This window comes from Babylonia areolata, chromosome 27, assembly GCF_041734735.1.
Source record: "Babylonia areolata isolate BAREFJ2019XMU chromosome 27, ASM4173473v1, whole genome shotgun sequence".
In the NCBI taxonomy this organism is placed as follows: Eukaryota; Metazoa; Mollusca; class Gastropoda; order Neogastropoda; family Buccinidae; genus Babylonia; species Babylonia areolata.
The window spans coordinates 11,763,528-11,781,596 of NC_134902.1; the positions used below are offsets into that span (position 1 = coordinate 11,763,528).

The 18,069-nt window shown below is 47.3% G+C and overlaps 1 protein-coding gene across 1 annotated transcript; it reads left to right on the plus strand.

The window, feature by feature from the left end:
* The first annotated feature begins 1,613 nt into the window (after positions 1 to 1,613).
* On the plus strand, positions 1,614 to 17,012 carry LOC143301282 (uncharacterized). The gene is made up of 3 exons (XM_076615465.1): positions 1,614 to 8,326; positions 9,232 to 12,035; positions 13,667 to 17,012. Exons 1-3 carry the CDS (start codon positions 1,618 to 1,620, stop codon positions 15,194 to 15,196), a joined length of 11,043 nt encoding a protein of 3,680 aa, XP_076471580.1. The 5' UTR covers positions 1,614 to 1,617; the 3' UTR covers positions 15,197 to 17,012.
* Positions 17,013 to 18,069: the final 1,057 nt, after the last annotated feature.

Sequence of the window (18,069 nt, forward strand, 5' to 3'; positions counted from 1 at the left end):
TCAGACCAAACAGAAAGCGTGACGTCAGTTACTGGTGTCCCCCCTGACCAAACAGACAACGTGACGTTAGTTACTGGTGTCTCCCCTGACCAAACAGAAAGCGTGACGTCAGTTACTGGTGTCTCCCCTGACCAAACAGAAAACGTGACGTCAGTTACTGGTATCCCCCCTGACCAAACAGAAAACGTGACGTCATTTACTGGTGTCCCCCTTCACCAAACAGAAAACGTCACGTCAGTTACTAGTGTTCCCCCTGACCAAACAGAAAACGTGACGTCAGTTACTGGTGTCCCCCTTCACCAAACAGAAAACGTAACGTCAGTTACTGGTGTCTCCCTTGGCCAAACAGAAAACGTGACGTCAGTTACTGGTGTCTCCCCTGACCAAACAGAAAATGTCACGTCAGTTACTGGTGACTCCCGTGGCAAAACAGAAAACGTGACGTCAGTTACTGGTATTCCCCCTGACCAAACAGAAAACATGATTTTAGTTACTGGTGTCTCCCCTTACCAAACAGAAAACGTGACATCAGTTACCACTCTTCCCCCTGACCAAACAGAAAACGTGACGTCAGTTACTGGTGTCCCACCTGATCAAACAGAAAACGTGACGTCAGTTACTGATGTCCCCCCTGACCACACGGAAAGCGTGACGTCAGTTACAGGTGTCTACCCTGACCAAACAGAAAACGTGACGTCAGTTACTAGTGTCCCCCCTCACCAAACAGTAAACGTGACGTCAGTTACCAGTCTTCCCCCAGACCAAACAGAAAACGTGACGTCAGTTACCGGTGTTTCCCCTGACCAAACAGAAAACGTGACGTTAGTTACCGTTGTCTCCCCTGGCCAAACAGAAAACGTGACGTCAGTTACTGGTGTCACCACTGACCAAACAGAAAACGTGACGTCAGTTACCAGTCTTCCCCCTGACCAAACAGAAAACGTGACGTCAGTTACTGGTGTCTCCCCGTACCAAACAGAAAACGTGACGTCAGTTACCAGTCTTCCCCCTGAACAAACAGAAAACGTGACGTCAGTTACTGGTGTCCCCCTTGACCAAACAGAAAACGTGACGTCTGTTACTGATGTCCCCTCTGACCAAACAGAAAGCGTGACGTCAGTTACTGGTGTCCCCCCTGGCAAAACAGAAAACGTGACGTCAGTTACAGGTATCCCCCCTGACCAAACAGAAAACATGACGTTAGTTACTGGTGTCTCCCCTTACCAAACAGAAAACGTGACATCAGTTACCACTCTTCCCCCTGACCAAACAGAAAACGTGACGTCAATTACTGGTGTCCCACCTGATCAAACAGAAAACGTGACGTCAGTTACTGATGTCCCCCCTGACCAAACGGAAAGCGTGACGTCAGTTACAGGTGTCTACCCTGACCAAACAGAAAACGTGACGTCAGTTACTGGTGTCTCCCCTGACCAAACAGAAAGCGTGACGTCAGTTACTAGTGTCCCCCGTGACCAAACAGTAAACGTGACGTCAGTTACCAGTCTTCCCCCTGACCAAACAGAAAACGTGACGTTAGTTACCGGTGTTCCCCCTGACGAAACAGAAATCGTGACGTTAGTAACCGGTGTCTCCCCTGGCCAAACAGAAAACGTGATGTCAGTTACTGGTGTCACCACTGACCAAACAGAAAACGTGACGTCAGTTACTGGTATTCCCTCTGACCAAACAGAAAACATGACGTTAGTTACTGGTGTCTCCCCTTACCAAACAGAAAACGTGACATCAGTTACCAGTCTTCCCCCTGACCAAACAGAAAACGTGACGTCAGTTACTGGTGTCCCTCCTGACCAAACAGAAAACGTGACGTCAGTTACTGATGTCCCCTCTGACCAAACAGAAAGCGTGACGTCAGTTACTGGTGTCTCCCTTGACCAAAGAGAAAACGTGATGTCAGTTACTAGTGTCCACCCTGACCAAACAGAAAACGTGACGTCAGTTACTGGTATTCCCCCTGACCAAACAGAAAACGTGACGTCAGTTACTGGTGTCTCCCCTGACCAAACAGAAAGCGTGACGTCAGTTACTGGTGTCCCCCTTGACCAAACAGAAAACGTGACTTCAGTTACTGGTGTCTCCCCTGACCAAACAGAAAGCGTGACGTCAGTTACTGGTGTCTCCCCTGACGAAACAGAAAACGTGACATCAGTTACTGGTGTTCCCCCTGACCAAACAGAAAACGTGACGTCAGTTACCGGAGTCCCCCCTGACCAAACAGAAAACGTGACGTCAGTTACTAGTGTCCCCCCTGACCAAACAGTAAACGTGACGTCAGTTACCAGTCTTCCCCCTGACCAAACAGAAAACGTGACGTTAGTTACCGGTGTTCCCCCTGACCAAACAGAAATCGTGACGTTAGTTACCGGTGTCTCCCCTGGCCAAACAGAAAACGTGACGTCAGTTACTGGTTTTCCCCCTGACCAAACAGAAAACGTGACGTTAGTTACTGGTATCTCCCCTTACCAAACAGAAAACGTGACATCAGTTACTAGTGTTCCCCCTGACCAAACAGAAAACGTGACGTCAGTTACTGGTGTCCCCCTTGACCAAACAGAAAACGTGACGTCAGTTATTGATGTCCCCTCTGACCAAACAGAAAACGTGACGTCAGTTACTGGTGTCCCCCCTGACCAAACAGAAAACTTGACTTTAGTTACTGCTGTCTCCCCTGACCAAACAGAAAGCGTGACGTCAGTTACTGCTGTCTCCCCTGATCAAACAGAAAACGTGGTGTCAGTTACCGGTATCCCCCCTGACCAAACAGAAAACGTGACGTCAGTTACTGGTGTCTCCCCTGACCAAACAGAAAACGTGACGTCAGCTACTGGTGTTCATTCTGAGCAAACAGGAAACGAGACTTCAATTACTGATGTTCCTTTTCAGCAAACAGAAAGCATGATCTCAGACACTATTGTATATTCTGAGCAAACAGAAAGCTCAACGTTAACAACTGAGGTTCCTTCTGTGCATACAGAAAACGTGACGTCAGTTACTGGTGTTCATTCTGAGGAAACAGAAAGCATAACGTTAGCTACTGATGATCCTACTGAGAAACCAGAAGACATGACGTCAGCCACTAGTGTTCCTTCTGAAGAAATAGAAAACCAGAATTTAACTACTGGTATTCCTTCTGAGCAAACAGAAAGCCTTACCTCAGTTACTGGTATTCCTCCTGAGCAAACAGAAAGCCTTACCTCAGTTACTGGTGTTCATTCTGAGCAATCGGAAATCATAACATCAGTTACTGATGTTCTTTCTGAGCAAACAGAAAGCTTGATATCAGCTACTGGTGTTCCTTCCGAGCAGACAGAAAACGTGACTTCAGTTACTGATGTTCATACTGAGCAAACAGAAAGCGTGACGCCAGCTACTGATGTTCTTTCTCAGCAAACAGAAAGCTCAACGTTAGCAACTGAAGTTCCATCTGAGCATGCAGAAAATCTGACGTCAGCTACTGGTGTTTCCTCTGTGGAAACAGAAAATGTAACATCAGCTACTGGTGTTCCTTCAGAGCAAACAGAAGGTAGTCTTGAGACCACCAGGTCTGTTGACACAAGTATACCTGACGTGAATCACACAGCTGGTGAAGACTTCACTACAGAAGTTTCACAGGAATCAACTGTTGCTGGAAACACTTCAGATTACACAAGCATCGACTCAGTCACTTCAGCCATGCCAGAGAACCTAACGACTGAATTGAGCACAGACTCTCACTCTGCATCTACCATCACCATGGAAGTTGATGAAATCACTGTCACTACAGTCAGCCCAGGTGACATTGATAATGACACAGCCACTCCAACGCCTTCTGGCACACCACCAGACTCCGATCTCCTGTCAACAAGTCTATCCACTGTGGAAGTAAGTGCTAGTGGAGACATTTCGTCAACAGAAGCAAAGCGTGACAATATCACAACACAGCCCGTTGACACAGAAACATCAACTGGTCCGCACATCACTGGAAGCAATGAAGCAGTCAGTAGAGACACTTTGGTGACGGATGCAGAACGTGAGAACATCACCACACAGTCTGCTGTTACTGAAACACATCTTGTCACCATGACAACGTCTGTAGCCAGCAGTGAAACACGTGGAGACGTCAGCACACTGTCATTGACGTCAGGGGATAGCAGTCAGTTATTCAGCAGTGATGTGACAAATGCCGGTGTGTCCTCTATTGAAACAGAAAGTGGTCACACGACTTCAACAACTGTTGTTATGGAGGAGGCTGAAGTAAATGTGACAGTCAGTGGGGATATCACTACAGACAGTACGGGGGTCTCCCTGTCTCCTGTGACTGGAAACTTTTCGGACTATACCAGCAGTGATTCTTCCCCTTACACAGGAGAAACAGAAACACCGTCAGGTTCTGATTTCGTCTCCGCAACTAAACCATTATTTGGAATGACTGAAACTGCCAGCAGAGATGTTCTGAATGTGACAGTCAGCAAGGACATCACTATAGAAGGTACAGCGGAGGTAACTGATGTTACAGGCATTTCAGACTATACCAGTAAGGATTTAGCCGTTACAACACCCGGTGAGAGAGAAGTTATTTCAGAGACCTCCACTGCTGCAGGTGTTACTGAAACAAATGAAACAGTCAGCGGAGATACTTTGTTCACAGAAGCAGAGCATGAAAACACCACCACACAGCCCTCTGTTTCTGGAACACATCCTTTCACCAAGACAACGTCTGTGGATAGCAATGGAGCGATAAGTGGAGGCTTCACAACGCAGTCAGTGACGTCAGATAGCAGTGAACTCCTGAGCAGTGATGTGACGACAGCTGCTGGTGTATCAGCTGTGGAAACGGAAAGTGATCATGTGACCACACAGTCTGGTTTCACAGGGGAAACTGAAGTGAATGTGACAGTCAACAGGGACATCACTTCAGGAGTCACAGGAAAGATAACTGTGAACATTTCAGACTCCACTAGCAGTGTGACAGTCACACCAACCCAACCTGGGGACAGAAGAACATCGTCTGATTCTGATTCTCTGTCCATGTCACCAGCTGCAGCTGGAATAAATGTAACTACTGGTGAAGATATTTTGACACCCAGCAGTGACGTCACTATGGTTGCTGTGGAGGAAGGTACACCCGCTTCAGTGTACACTGTCAGTGACTCACCTGTTCCAATAACATCTGATGACAGTAAGACAGTGTCAGAAGTTTTGTCCACTGCTCCCACCTTAGTCAGTGAAAATGAAACAGCTGTGACAGACCCAGAGGACACTATCACTCAGTCCACAGAGCGCGGAGCAGTGACGTCAGGGAGGAGCCAAGAAACCATTTCAGAGGCCAGCATTGTGTCAGTGACTTCCGGGGTTAGCAGTGAACCATTCAGAGATGATATAACCACGGTTGCTGGTGTGTCCTCTGTGGAAACAGAAAGTGTTCACGTGACCACAATGTTTACTGACACGGCGGAAGCTGAAGTGAATGTGACAGCCACTGAGGACATCACCACCAGAGGTGTGAAGGAAATAACTGCTGCTGGCAACATTACAGACGATACCAGCAGTGATTATTCCCCTTACATGAGAGAAACGGAGACACTGTCAGGTTCCGATCTCCTCACAACCACTGCACCTTTGATCTGGAGGAATGAAACTACCAGCAGAGATGTTCTGAATGTGACAGTCAGTGAGGACGTTACTGCAGAAGGTACAGCAGAGATAACTGGTGTTACAAACATTTCAGAGTACACCACGGACGATTTAACCGCAACACCATTTGGATTTACAGAGACATTTTCAAAGACCGTTTCCTCCTCCATTAGCACAGACATCACTGGAATAAACGAAACAGTCAGTGGAGACACTCTGATCACAGAACCAGAGCATGACCACATCACAACAGTGCCCCTGGTTTCAAAAACACATCCTGTCACCATGACAACGTCTCTATATGGCAATGAAACAAGCCGAGACGTCAGCACACTATCAGTGACGTCAGGGGACATTATTCAGCCATTCAGCAGTGATGTGACGACAGCAGCTGACGTGTACTCTATGAAAACAGAAAGTGGTGACAAGACGACGTCAGCTGGCATGCAGGAAGCTAAAGTGAATGTGACGACCAGTGGGGACATCACCATAGGAAGCATGGGGGAAGTCACTGCCGCTGACACCTCACACTACACAAGCACTGATATATCTGCTGTAACTTTGTCAGAAGATACTGAGACACCACAAGTTACTGATTTCGTGTTCTCTACTTCATCTTCGGACAGAGTGGTGAAAAGTACTAGTGGAGATTTGTACAACACAGTCAGCAGTGACAGTGTGAATGTCACCACCAAATCCACTGAGGAGATGACTGTCGCTGTGAACACTTCAGACTTCACAAGTACTGATATGAGAACACAAACACCTGCTGATGTCAACAAAACAACTGATGGTGATATTTCAGCAACAGAATCAGAACACGAAAACCTCGCCACGCAGCCCATTGTTTCAGAAACAACTCTCAGCACGACAACCACCTCTGTAGACAGCAGTGAGACAGTACGTGGGAACTTCAGCACACTGTCACTGACACCAGAGAATAGCAGTCAGCCATTCACTTCCAGCAGCGACAGTTCCCCAGAAGCAGAAGCTGGTTTTGTATCCACAACGTCTAGCAAAGATCAGCGAGCAGAAATAAATGAGACATCGAGACTGGACATCAGTACAGAAGCGACAGAAATCACGACCAGTGTGAATACTTCACACCATACCAGCAGTGTCCTGGTCATGTCAGCAACAACAGATGGCAAAGGGACCACACCTGACACTCGTTTTCCCTCCACATATCATTCTTTAGCTGACATGGACAACACTTACAGTAGAGACATTTTGAATGAAACCACTGGCCATGATGTGACCACAGAAGCTTTCACACCATTAAACACGTCAGAACACACAGGTAATATTTCAGTCACCAGTGCAGCATCCGGAGACAAAGAGACACAGTCTAGCATTGATTTCATCACCACAACCACATCATCAGTTGGAACGGATAAAACAGACAGTAAGGATATTTTGGAAACAGAATCAGAAAGCGACAATATCACACGACAGCCAGGAGGTTTTGAAACACACTCTGTAGTCATGACTACTTCTGTGGATAGCAATGAAACAAATGTAGACGTCAGCACACTGTCCTTGACATCAGGAGACAGCAGTCAGTCATTCAGCAGTGGTGTGACGACAGCTGCTGATGCATCTTCTGTGGAAACAGATAGTGGACTCATGACCACATCATCTGAAGTGAATGTGACAGCTAGTGATGACATCACCGCGTATTCGACAAGGGATATAACCGATTATACAAAAACTTCGGACTACACTGGCGATGTTTCCATAACCCCAAGTACGTCAACGGACACAAAGATACTATCAAGCACTAGTGATCTCTCTGCGCTCCCTAAGATAACTGAAATAAATGACAGTACCAGTTCCACGAAAACAGAACCTCGTATGACTACCAGTGACGTGAAAATAAAAACGGAAGGGGACTCAAGTTCAGAGAGCGATGATACCATAACCATGCACACCCCTGATTATAGCATGGAATCAACAGATGTTCTAGAAGTATCAAAAGAGGGCCTGACGTTCACCTCTGACTTGGTTTCACAAACTTTACAGACTGAGAACATGACGATATCTGCTGTGTCCGAAACACCATCAACGCTGACACCATCATCACATCTGGTGTCTTTTTCCCAAGGGACAGTGACTGGATCTTTTGGTTCAATGGAAAGCGATGCCTTCACCCGTGATTCCTCTGCTGAAGACAGCAGTTTTGTAGAGCTTCAGGAGACTACGGTGAGCCACACAGGTAATCTCACAGACATTTTTGTCACTGGCACTCTGGGTGTGGACTCTTCTCATAGCTCCTCACCTGACGACACCTTCACAGATGTCTCCACCAGGTTTGCTTCAGAATCTCCAAGTGCTTACACCGGACACGTCTCACATTCTGACCCGCCACAGACCATGGTGTCAGGCACTGATGAGGAGGGACCTTCATCAGCAGCAGCTGCTGTTTCTCAGACTATGGTCCGTGATTCTACAGCACCGGGGGAAGAAGCTGATGAAAGCATGGACGTGGATACAAGATCTGTCGAGCCAACGTCTGTACAGACAAGGTCCTCTGGGTCTACAGAACCTGTTGTTATGGTTACAACAACAGAGTCTCCAGAGAGAACGTCAAAGTCTTCACCTGGTGGTCTTCCACGGCGAGATGACGTCACAGAGGGGAGTCCCTCTCCTGACGTTTCAACCACTTTATCTACAGTGACAACGTCTGATTTTGGTGAGTCGTTCTTGTTTACAGGTCACCTTCATGCTCAGTTATGTTGATAAGATTTCTTAAATGAAAATAAGCAGGTAATCAGCCATGACTGATTGAATCATAAATTGAATGGAGTTAATAACTAAATGAGATTCTGTGAGACAAATTATGTACTGATGACCAGCACGCTTGACATTGCTCAAGGTCATCATGCATTGTGCGTCTTCACGGTTATTTTATGACACATGCTTTGAATCGTTTCTACGGTATCTAAGTATTGTTTTTAGATTGTTCCTGACATCTTAAAAGTATGGTAGTGTCAAAGGTTAGGCTCTTGTCATTTTTCTTAACAATGAACGTTTGTTGAATAGAAGAAACATTTTATGATGCTGGCTATCTCCAGCACTCCCAAATCAAGCATTAATTTTATATCATAAAGGTGCCACATGAACAGAAACTTTGAAGATCGGCAGTTCTGGTGACCATTGCTTTGCTCACTTGGGACGGCCAGTTTTCTCCCTTTCTTTCCCCTTCAGAGACCCCATCAGTGGGTGTCTGGATGGCCGAGTCTACAGCTTTTGTCATTTGAAATGCGGTACTCTGTCTTCATCCTCTTCTTCTGTCTTCGAACCTTCTGTTTATAATATTTCAATGATGTCAGAAGTGGTAAAACGCTATCGTCGTCGCCTATTTTGTCACTCGCATGGAGAGAGTTGCGTGTGTTCATTTAACTGTAATCATGCAAAGTCTACACGCTCTTCTATTCTTTTTTCAATATGTTGATGATGAAAAACAAAAACAAAAAAACAAAAACTGTGGAAATTATTTATCCCTTTGACCTTATGATGCGATGGTAAAAACTTACAAGTATTGTCAAAAACACAGAAACATTGTTGGCTTGCCATGACTTGTTTTGCTGAATCCAGGCACGACCATGGATTTCACAGGCACCGGTCAGACACCAGCCGTACGGTCCACGCCGACAGAAAGCACTGATGTCACAGCAACCTCTGGCAGAGTTGTGGAGACTTCCGCACCAGCAGCAGAGGTGAAAGACACACAGACCGCCATCATGACGACAGGTCACACGGCAAAGGCTGGAGAAACAGGAAGGACAGCCCCAGTGAAGTCCACTGTTGCTCGAACCGTGCACCCCACGTTCCCTGCAGGAACAGACTCCATTGTTACCGACCACACCACTCAGCTAGCACAGGACACTCACAGCACCCTACCCCCTGCCGGCTCCTCTGACGCTCCCCATTCCACCACCACTGTGTCTGATGGAAAGGTCCAGATCGGACAGCAGACGGATGTTCTGATGGTAGTGACTAAAACCCCACCTGAGCATCTGACCCTTCCAGCTGTCACTGATGCTGTTGTGATTGAACAGGAGTCAACTGATCTAGGAACAAATGAAACAATTGAAATTGCGTATAACTTGAAGCGTAATTTGACTGAACCCATCACTACTGCTGCTGTGGGTGAATTCACAGACGAAGGAACTCAGACAGTAGCTGATGCTCCGCACACTTCTCCACAATATGAACATGAAGCAAAGGACGACTCCGTCACCTCTGCAGACGTTGACGTGACCATATCTGACAGTGAAGGGATAGCGTATAGTACATCGTCAGACTCTGTGGTGGTCACTTCTACCAGCGAAATCACCACAGACTCTCCCACATCAAGTTACGTGAAGGGCATGTCATCCACAACTTCAACCAAGCCAGCAGATGTGAAAACTGTGTCCGCAACAATCCCCTACTACCAGAGGACCAAGGAATGGGAGAGACTAGAGTGGGAAAAGAAACAAAAAACGACCAGGAAGCTCACAACGGAGGGAACAGATGACAGTGTGACAGAGCAGACTTCTTCAGACGTATCTGAGTCTTCAGAAAGAGATGAAGGACAGCCAGTAGAGACGACAGTTCCCAGCGAGACACCAACACAGGACAGGGATGAGGACACTGTGCCAGTCACAGACCACACGACCTCACAGTCCCCGTCTGTCAGCACAGACATCCTGTCCATTCTGACGTGGCTCTATGACACCCTGCCAGCCGCCACTGAAAAGTCAAAGGATCAGTCTCCTTCTCCAACACAACCCGTACAGTTTGTTCCAGAAACATCCACTCAGACAGAAACACACGAAGATGCCATAACACTAGAAAGCTTAACTGAAAGGACTGAAGGTCCACAGTTCAGCTTTGAAGATACAGTCGACGAAGACGAAGCAACAACTGTTACGTACACAGACAAAACAACAAGGACAGCAGATGTGAAGAGAACAACTGTCAAAGACGTGGATGACATAGACAAAACAACTTTCAGCAAAGATCACACTCCATCAGAAACAACATCTTATAAACATGAAAAAGTCACTACCGGCAGTATCATTTCAAAAACTACGTTCGGTGAAACCCAGACCACGACGCAGATTGTTTATTCTCCCAAAACGAGTGTGGACTCAATGAGAAATGCCATTTCGGATAAATCAACTTCTAACGTCGACCATCTGTCAACGACCGTGCAGTCCATCCTACCTAGCAGTGTGCTGTATTCATCTACCACGGCACGAGTGGATGTGAAGACAACGAGAGGCAGGCCCGCGGGGAGCCCGTGCAGTTGGTATAACCCCTGCCGCAACGGAGCAACTTGCGTGATGAACGAGAGGACAAGGCGGGTGAGGTGCTATTGCCGGGAAGGGTTTTCCGGGGTCCTGTGCCAGAACAAGGACCCTTGTGTCTCCAACCCCTGTCAGAATGGAGGAGTTTGTTGGACCCAGGGTAGAGAGGTCATGTGCAGTTGTCTTCAGGGATTTTCTGGGCCACTGTGTCAGGATGTTGTGGGGCCTGATGTTGTCAAGACAACCGCCAGGGACACGGCGCATAGTTCAAGCACCAGGCCGCCATCTGTTCCTGATGACACGACCACAACCCCCAGTGGTGAACTGCTCACAAAGGCAACGTCAGCTGTCGCCAAAGAGACCACACCAACAGTCAGTGTCACCAGAGATGAACAAACATCAACAGCAGCAGTCGATGAGCAATACGTGACGAACAGAACGACTTTTAGAGATGAACAAACAACTACCAACACTTCATCAGTTGTACAGCTAAAATCCTCCCCAATGTCCACCATGGTGACGACCACTCCTTCCCCCACACTGATCAGCACAGCTCTGAAAAACACGCCTTCCACTCTGCCTTCCCATACAACTACGTCTGCTACAGTGCCATCACCTGTCCCTCCCGGATCGTCCCAGTTCACGAAAAAACCCTCACTTCTTACCAGCACCAGGAAGGAACCCATACACAGCAGCACACAGCCCCAGCAACCAGTCCCAGGCAAGAAAACAACCACAGCCAGGACCACCCTTCACACCACCACCAGGTCAGTGAGGAGTTCACCCCAGGTCACTGAAGACCTGACAGTACGGCCCAACACAACGAGGTCAGCACCCCCAACCAGGACACTGCCTACGTCAGCCCCATCCAACATCTCCACCGCACTGACCTCCACGTCCATGCCCCTCGCAACCATTTCGGTGCGGTTCGGGACGACACGGAGGAAAGGGGTGAAGGTGGAGGTGCTGTACCCCCCAGGGTCAGGGACAGACCTGAGCAGGGCTAGGCCCCAGAGGGTCACCCTGACCGTGTACCGGGCCGTGCAGAACGTCTTCAACGTCAGCAGGGAGACCGTAAGGAGTACACTGCAACAGGCACGGGAGGTACGTGCTGGGGGCTGGGAGATGGGAAGGGAGTGGTGGGAGCTAGGGGATGGGGGTAATGATGGTTGGCAGAAATCAGGTACGGATGGGAGTGATGACGAGCAGGGTGGGTGTGGAGAGAGAAGACCATCAGGAGTACGCTGCAACAGGCACGGGTGGGGGTGGGGAGGGAGGGTGCGGGGGCGTGGGGGGGAGGGGTACGTGCTAGGGGTAGGTGGAGGAATTTGGGAAGGCAGGGGGGATGGTGGTGGGTGGGGGTGGATCAGGACTGCAATGGCGTGTGAGGACGGGAAGGGTGGGTCTGGGTGTCTGGGAGGTGGGAAGGAAGGGGTGGCTGATGGAAATCGGGGAAAACATCGGGTTCTGATAGGTGCAAGAATACAGTCAGGGGGGCGGAGGGGTGTGTGAAGGAGGGGGGGGGGGGTGTTGGGAGTCTGGAAGGGAGGGGCAGTGGAAAGGGGTGAGGGCTCCCGGGGGGCGTGGGGGGGGAGGAGGGAGGAACAGAGGGGGCATTTGGGGGGGAGGGGAGAGTGGTGGTGGGGGGAAAACTCTGGAATGGAGTGGTGTGCGAGGACGGGGAGTGTGGGAAGTTGGAAGGGGGGGGGGGGTGAGAAGGGAGGAGTGCTGGGGGAGGGGGTGATGACGGTTAGGGAAAGTCGGTCATGGACGGATGCGCGAGGACGGATAGAGTGGGTGTTGAGGGAGAGGGGGAAGAGGGCTGACAAATGAGAAGTGGGACTTGCGTGTGTCAAGGTGGCATAGTCTCTCTCTCTCTCTCTCTCTCTCTCTCTCTCTCTCTCTCTCTCCTCTCTTTGTGTGTGTGTGTGTGTGATTTCACGTAGTGTCTTTTAACTCACGGTGAAAGGCATTTGTTCCTTAACAGTGTCTGTATAGTTCAATATTTCTTAAGTGTTTTTTTTTTTTTTTTTTAACTTTTAGGTACACCCATGCTTGTTCTGTGTTCATTAGAGCGGTTGTTGACAGTTGACAATGAGATTTTCCCAATTTACTATTTGAACACAGAATGAAGAAGAAAAAGGCGGCCAAACTTTTTAAAACGCATACACCAGGGCACTTGAACATTTAAACGTGTCACTCTGTCACCTGACTTTAAAAATGTGTCATTCTTTCGTCGTCTGACGTGTCAAGATATGTCGCTCTTTCGTCTGATGCATCAAAATGTGTCATGTTTCATCTGACGTATCAAAATGGGTCTCTGCCATCTGATATATTGAAATGTGTTACTCTGTAGTCTGATGTGCCAATTTGTGACTTGGTTATCTAACAAATATAAGTGTGTCACTCTAATCTATCATCTGATGTATCAGAATGTATCACTCTGTCAAATGACGTATCAAAATGTATCACCCTGTCCACTCTGTCATCTATCAAGAAGTGTCTGTTGTATGACTTTTCAAGATATGTTAATTGTCATATGACGTATTGAACGTGCCAATTGCTATCTGTGGTATCACAATGTGTCAATCTGTCTTATCCATGTATTCAGGAATATAAAAGTGGGCCGAGAACACGAAACTCCTTTGAAACGCGCAAGTCTGATGTGAACGTCACTGCATGAGAGATAAGTATACAGGTGAAAACACGTAAACACCACTTGTGTTGTCTTGCAGGTGTTGCGAACATCTCTGAAGAGACTGGCCAACCTGTGGAAGCAGTGTGTGCGGGGTGTGGTGAACGTTATCTATGTACCCGCAAAGAAAGGGGTGGAGAAAGTCCGCGCCAAACTGACCATCGCCTACGCCAACATCCGTAAAGCCTATGACTACGGTAAGCAAGTGCTTCGCAGGACTTACAACTCTGTGAAGACCAACCTTCATCGTTTCTACAACTACCTCGTCCAGTACTACAGGAACTACTACAACCGCTACAGGCACTACCTTGGCAGAGTCTTCGGCTTCACGAGACCCCGGTTGTCTCTGATAACAGACGCCAGAACTGGAGGACAAGGGGGCACACGATACGACGCTCGGCTCACCAACGGTCATTTAGCCAGCAGGGGAAACCAGAATCGCTACGTCAACGGTAACGTCAACGGTAACGTCAATGGTAACAGAGGTGGTTACGTTCACCAGAACAGAACTAGTCACGTGAGTGACAACAGAAATGGCTATGCTTACCAAAACAGGAATCACTACCGGGGTGGTTATACAGACGGCAACAGAAATGGAGACTTGAACAGCCATGGACGGACAGGATCCCACACAAGGGTGCCACCAATCGGCTACAGGCTGTACAATTCATCAGCAGATGTCAGGTCCAATCGCAATGGACAGGCGGCAAAGCTGCCCCCAAGACGACCAGATCAAATCAGGATCCCCCCAAGACGACCAGGTCCTGGTAAAGTCCCTCCCAGGCTACCAGGTCCAGGCAAAATCCCTCCCAGATTGCCAGGTCCAGGCAAAATCCCTCCCAGATTGCCAGGTCCAGGCAAAATCCCTCCCAGATTGCCAGGCAGCAGCGGGATGGTGCCAGTAGCTGGACACAGACGCCCCGTGATTGGAGCGGTGAGTGCTCGTGGGTTCCAGGGCAGAGATCGCACCATTTTTGCGGTGAAACCCATTGGTAATGGTCAGTTTTTGGCCTACAACAGGTACGGGGAAGCTGTTGCTTTGATCCGGCCTGTCCCCAGACTCCCAGTTTCCAGTCACTCAGCTGGTAATGCATATCTGAGTGCTCATTTGAACAGGAACAGATACACGAGCAGTCACGGCAACGGCCAAGGAAGGGTTTACAGACCAGGTCTCCCCGTGATTGAGAGCAGTGGGCAGAGCATGATTGGACGTGTGGCTCCACCCGATATCAGTGCTGCACAAGCTGCAGCCAGTGGCGGTAATGCTGAAACGGCTTCAGGGGCTTCCGCTTCTGCATCAAACAGTCGCCATACCCCTCAGCAACAGCACAGCAGTGCCTCCAGGCATCCCCAGCAGCCAGCAGGAATTCCCAGTTTATCAGGGACAGGACGGCCTCCCGTGGCAGACCTGGCCAGTCACTCACAGTCTCGTTCCCAACAGGATCAGCAGGAGGGGGCTGCTGGCAGCTCAGGGCAACAGCTTGCGTCTTCCCCACCTCTCCCACATCGCCAGGAAACCGACAAAAGTGATCCCACAACGGATGGACAGAATGATACAAAGGAAGTCTAATCTGCACACAGTGCTCAGGGAACCGTGCTGACATATCCTCACAGACACACGGACTACACTGTTAAGCCTGTGTACAGATGGCGCAACAGGTAACACATGAAGGTCACGCAGGTGTATATTGGTCAAACTGGTGAATAACCTTTCTCATGGCCTGACTCAGATTGGAAGTTTTGTGTTCCTATCACGTGGTCCATAAAACTAACACAGCAGGGGACGATGACGAAAACGTTTCAGTCTGAGTTTCAATCAGACTGTTCCATATACGCTACACATGTCTTAGATTTACACCCACACACACACACACACACACACAAAATAAAAACAAAAATAAAAAAATAGAGGAAGAGTTGATGTCTGACCCACGCATAAACCCAGCTCGCTGGTGAGGCTTTGATAACAGAATGATTCCTCAAGCCACTCAGGGAGGCCCTTCTCGAAAGAGTGGTTTTGATCAGATCAGTGGTCATCAAGTCTTTGGAAGAAAACCCACTCTGCCCCACCTTTTCTGAAAGTCTGATAAACCGTTGATGCTTCACTTTGTCAGAGGAAAGATGATGAGCAAAAGTTGTGGGTCCATCGGTGCAACGCGTCTTTCTTTCCTGACGAACTGACACGTTCCGGCCACCATCTGAACAAGCACTGTTACAGTGCAACCAGCACTTCCAATCAGAGGACCAACATGCTGACTGTAAACCCACACCAGATGGGAGGAGGCCCAAGACAAGAAATGTGACAGAACATACATTTATTTAAGTTTTACTCGCCCCTTACCATTTTTTTCCTTCACAATATATGATTATTAATGCCTCCACTATATGTCGTTTTCAATTATGAAAAAAATCCAAAATCACAAAAGTGAAAGTGATAGTTTACCCATCATTACTTGTGAACTGCACAAATCAAAACAAAAAGAAATGTGACAGACATTATGTGTCTTCAGCATCACTGAAACCAGCAGCACTGTGTGGTGATATCTATTGCCAGTGCTATGATGACAACACTGCCATTGCTATCACGTTAATATTGCTAGCACTGTGACTGTAACATTGCAAGTAAACATTGCCAGTACTGTAACAGTAACATTGCAAGGCTATGACGATAATATTGCCAGTGCTGTGACAGTTACATGGCAAGATTATGACGTTAATATAGCTAGTGCTATGACGGCAATTTTGCCAGTGCTGTGACGGTAACATTGCAAGTGCTATGACGATGATATTGCCAGTGTTATGACTGCAATTTTGCCAGTGTTGTGACGGTAACATTGCAAGTGCTATGACGATGATATTGCCAGTGTTATGACTGCAATTTTGCCAGTGCTGTGACGGTAACATTTGAAGTGCTGTGGCGATGATATTACCAGTGTTATGACTGCAATTTTGCCAGTGCTGTGACGATAACATTTCAAGTGCTATGACGATGATAACTATTGCCAGTGTTATGACTGCAATTTTGCAAGTGCTGTCTTCAGCCTCACTGTATGCCATTAGAGGCACCAGCTCTGCTGGTCGTCTTTTTTGTTTTGTTTTGTTTTGTTTTGTTCACTGGCGGACTGATCTGTCTCGTTGTCACAAACATGGAGGATTGGAAAGAAATGCTCACAGATACATCAGAAAACTATGAAGTGGACTTGCTGGTACGAGATTTTTTTAATGGCGTTTCTTTCATTTTTAGTTATTATCACTATCATTGTTTCTGTTGTGTGTTTGGGTACATCATGCACAAGAAGAATGTATTATCTGTTGTACGCGCTATGCCAGATTTCAGTTATAATCATTGATTGATTTCGATTTACTTCTTTTCATTAAAAGTGATATTAGACGATAACATGATTAGTTGTTCATCTATTTTACTTTTTTTCATTGAGTGATGTCAGGCGACGATATAAGTGTGTGTGTGTGTTAGAGAGAGAGAGAGAGAGAGAGAGAGAGAGAGAGAAATTCTGGTCAGCTACCATTTTTATTTTCGGCGAAAGTGGCAGTCAGGAGGGTAAACAAAATGTTCTGCTGAAGAAAATCATGACTGTTACGCATTTCGACCATTTTCGTTCCTGTACTACTTTTTCCTCTTCTTTGCGTACATAATTATTTTAAAAAATCATGTTTCCTGTAGTCATATATATAAAAATAATGCTTAGTAATTTTTGTTTGGTGAATGTGTATGCATTTGTTTTTATTGCATGCACATACGCACCCACACTCCCGACCCACATGAATACTGCATTGTTCACTGTACATCGGCCATTGGGCCTTATACAGACAGTTGGGGTAGGGGGACCAAGAATAGGATATGCTTAGGCCAGAGTCAGTATTTACATCATGAACATGTCCAGATACCTTCCATGAAACTTTTCCTTTTGTTCATCGCCACACACTCACTTCATTCTTCACAAACAACTTTGAAAAAAAAAAAAAACCCATCAGTTTGGCCTGACATCATCTGTTCAGATGTTTTTGACTGAGAGGCTGGTTGCAAGGCTCACACATCTCCTGTCAAGAGTGTCAGATAAGAATGACCTGAATGCATCAGCTGTAGTGGATAGCATCGCAGCTGGGATGACTGATATTCGATGCCTGATGGAAGTGGATTTTTGTTTTGTTTTTAAATCACTTGTGTAAACAAAGTGAGTCTATGTTTTAACCCGGTGTTCGGTTGTCTGTGTGTGTGTGTGTCTGTGTGTCCATGGTAAATTTTAACATTGCCATTTTCTCTGCAAATACTTTGTCAGTTGACACCAAACTTGGCATAAAAATAGGAAAAAAATAAGTTCTTTCCAGTCATCTTGTTTAAAACAATATTGCACCTCTGGGATGGGCACAAAGAAAAAAAAAAAAAAAGAAGCCAAATTTTATGCAAACTGAATTTACTGTTAT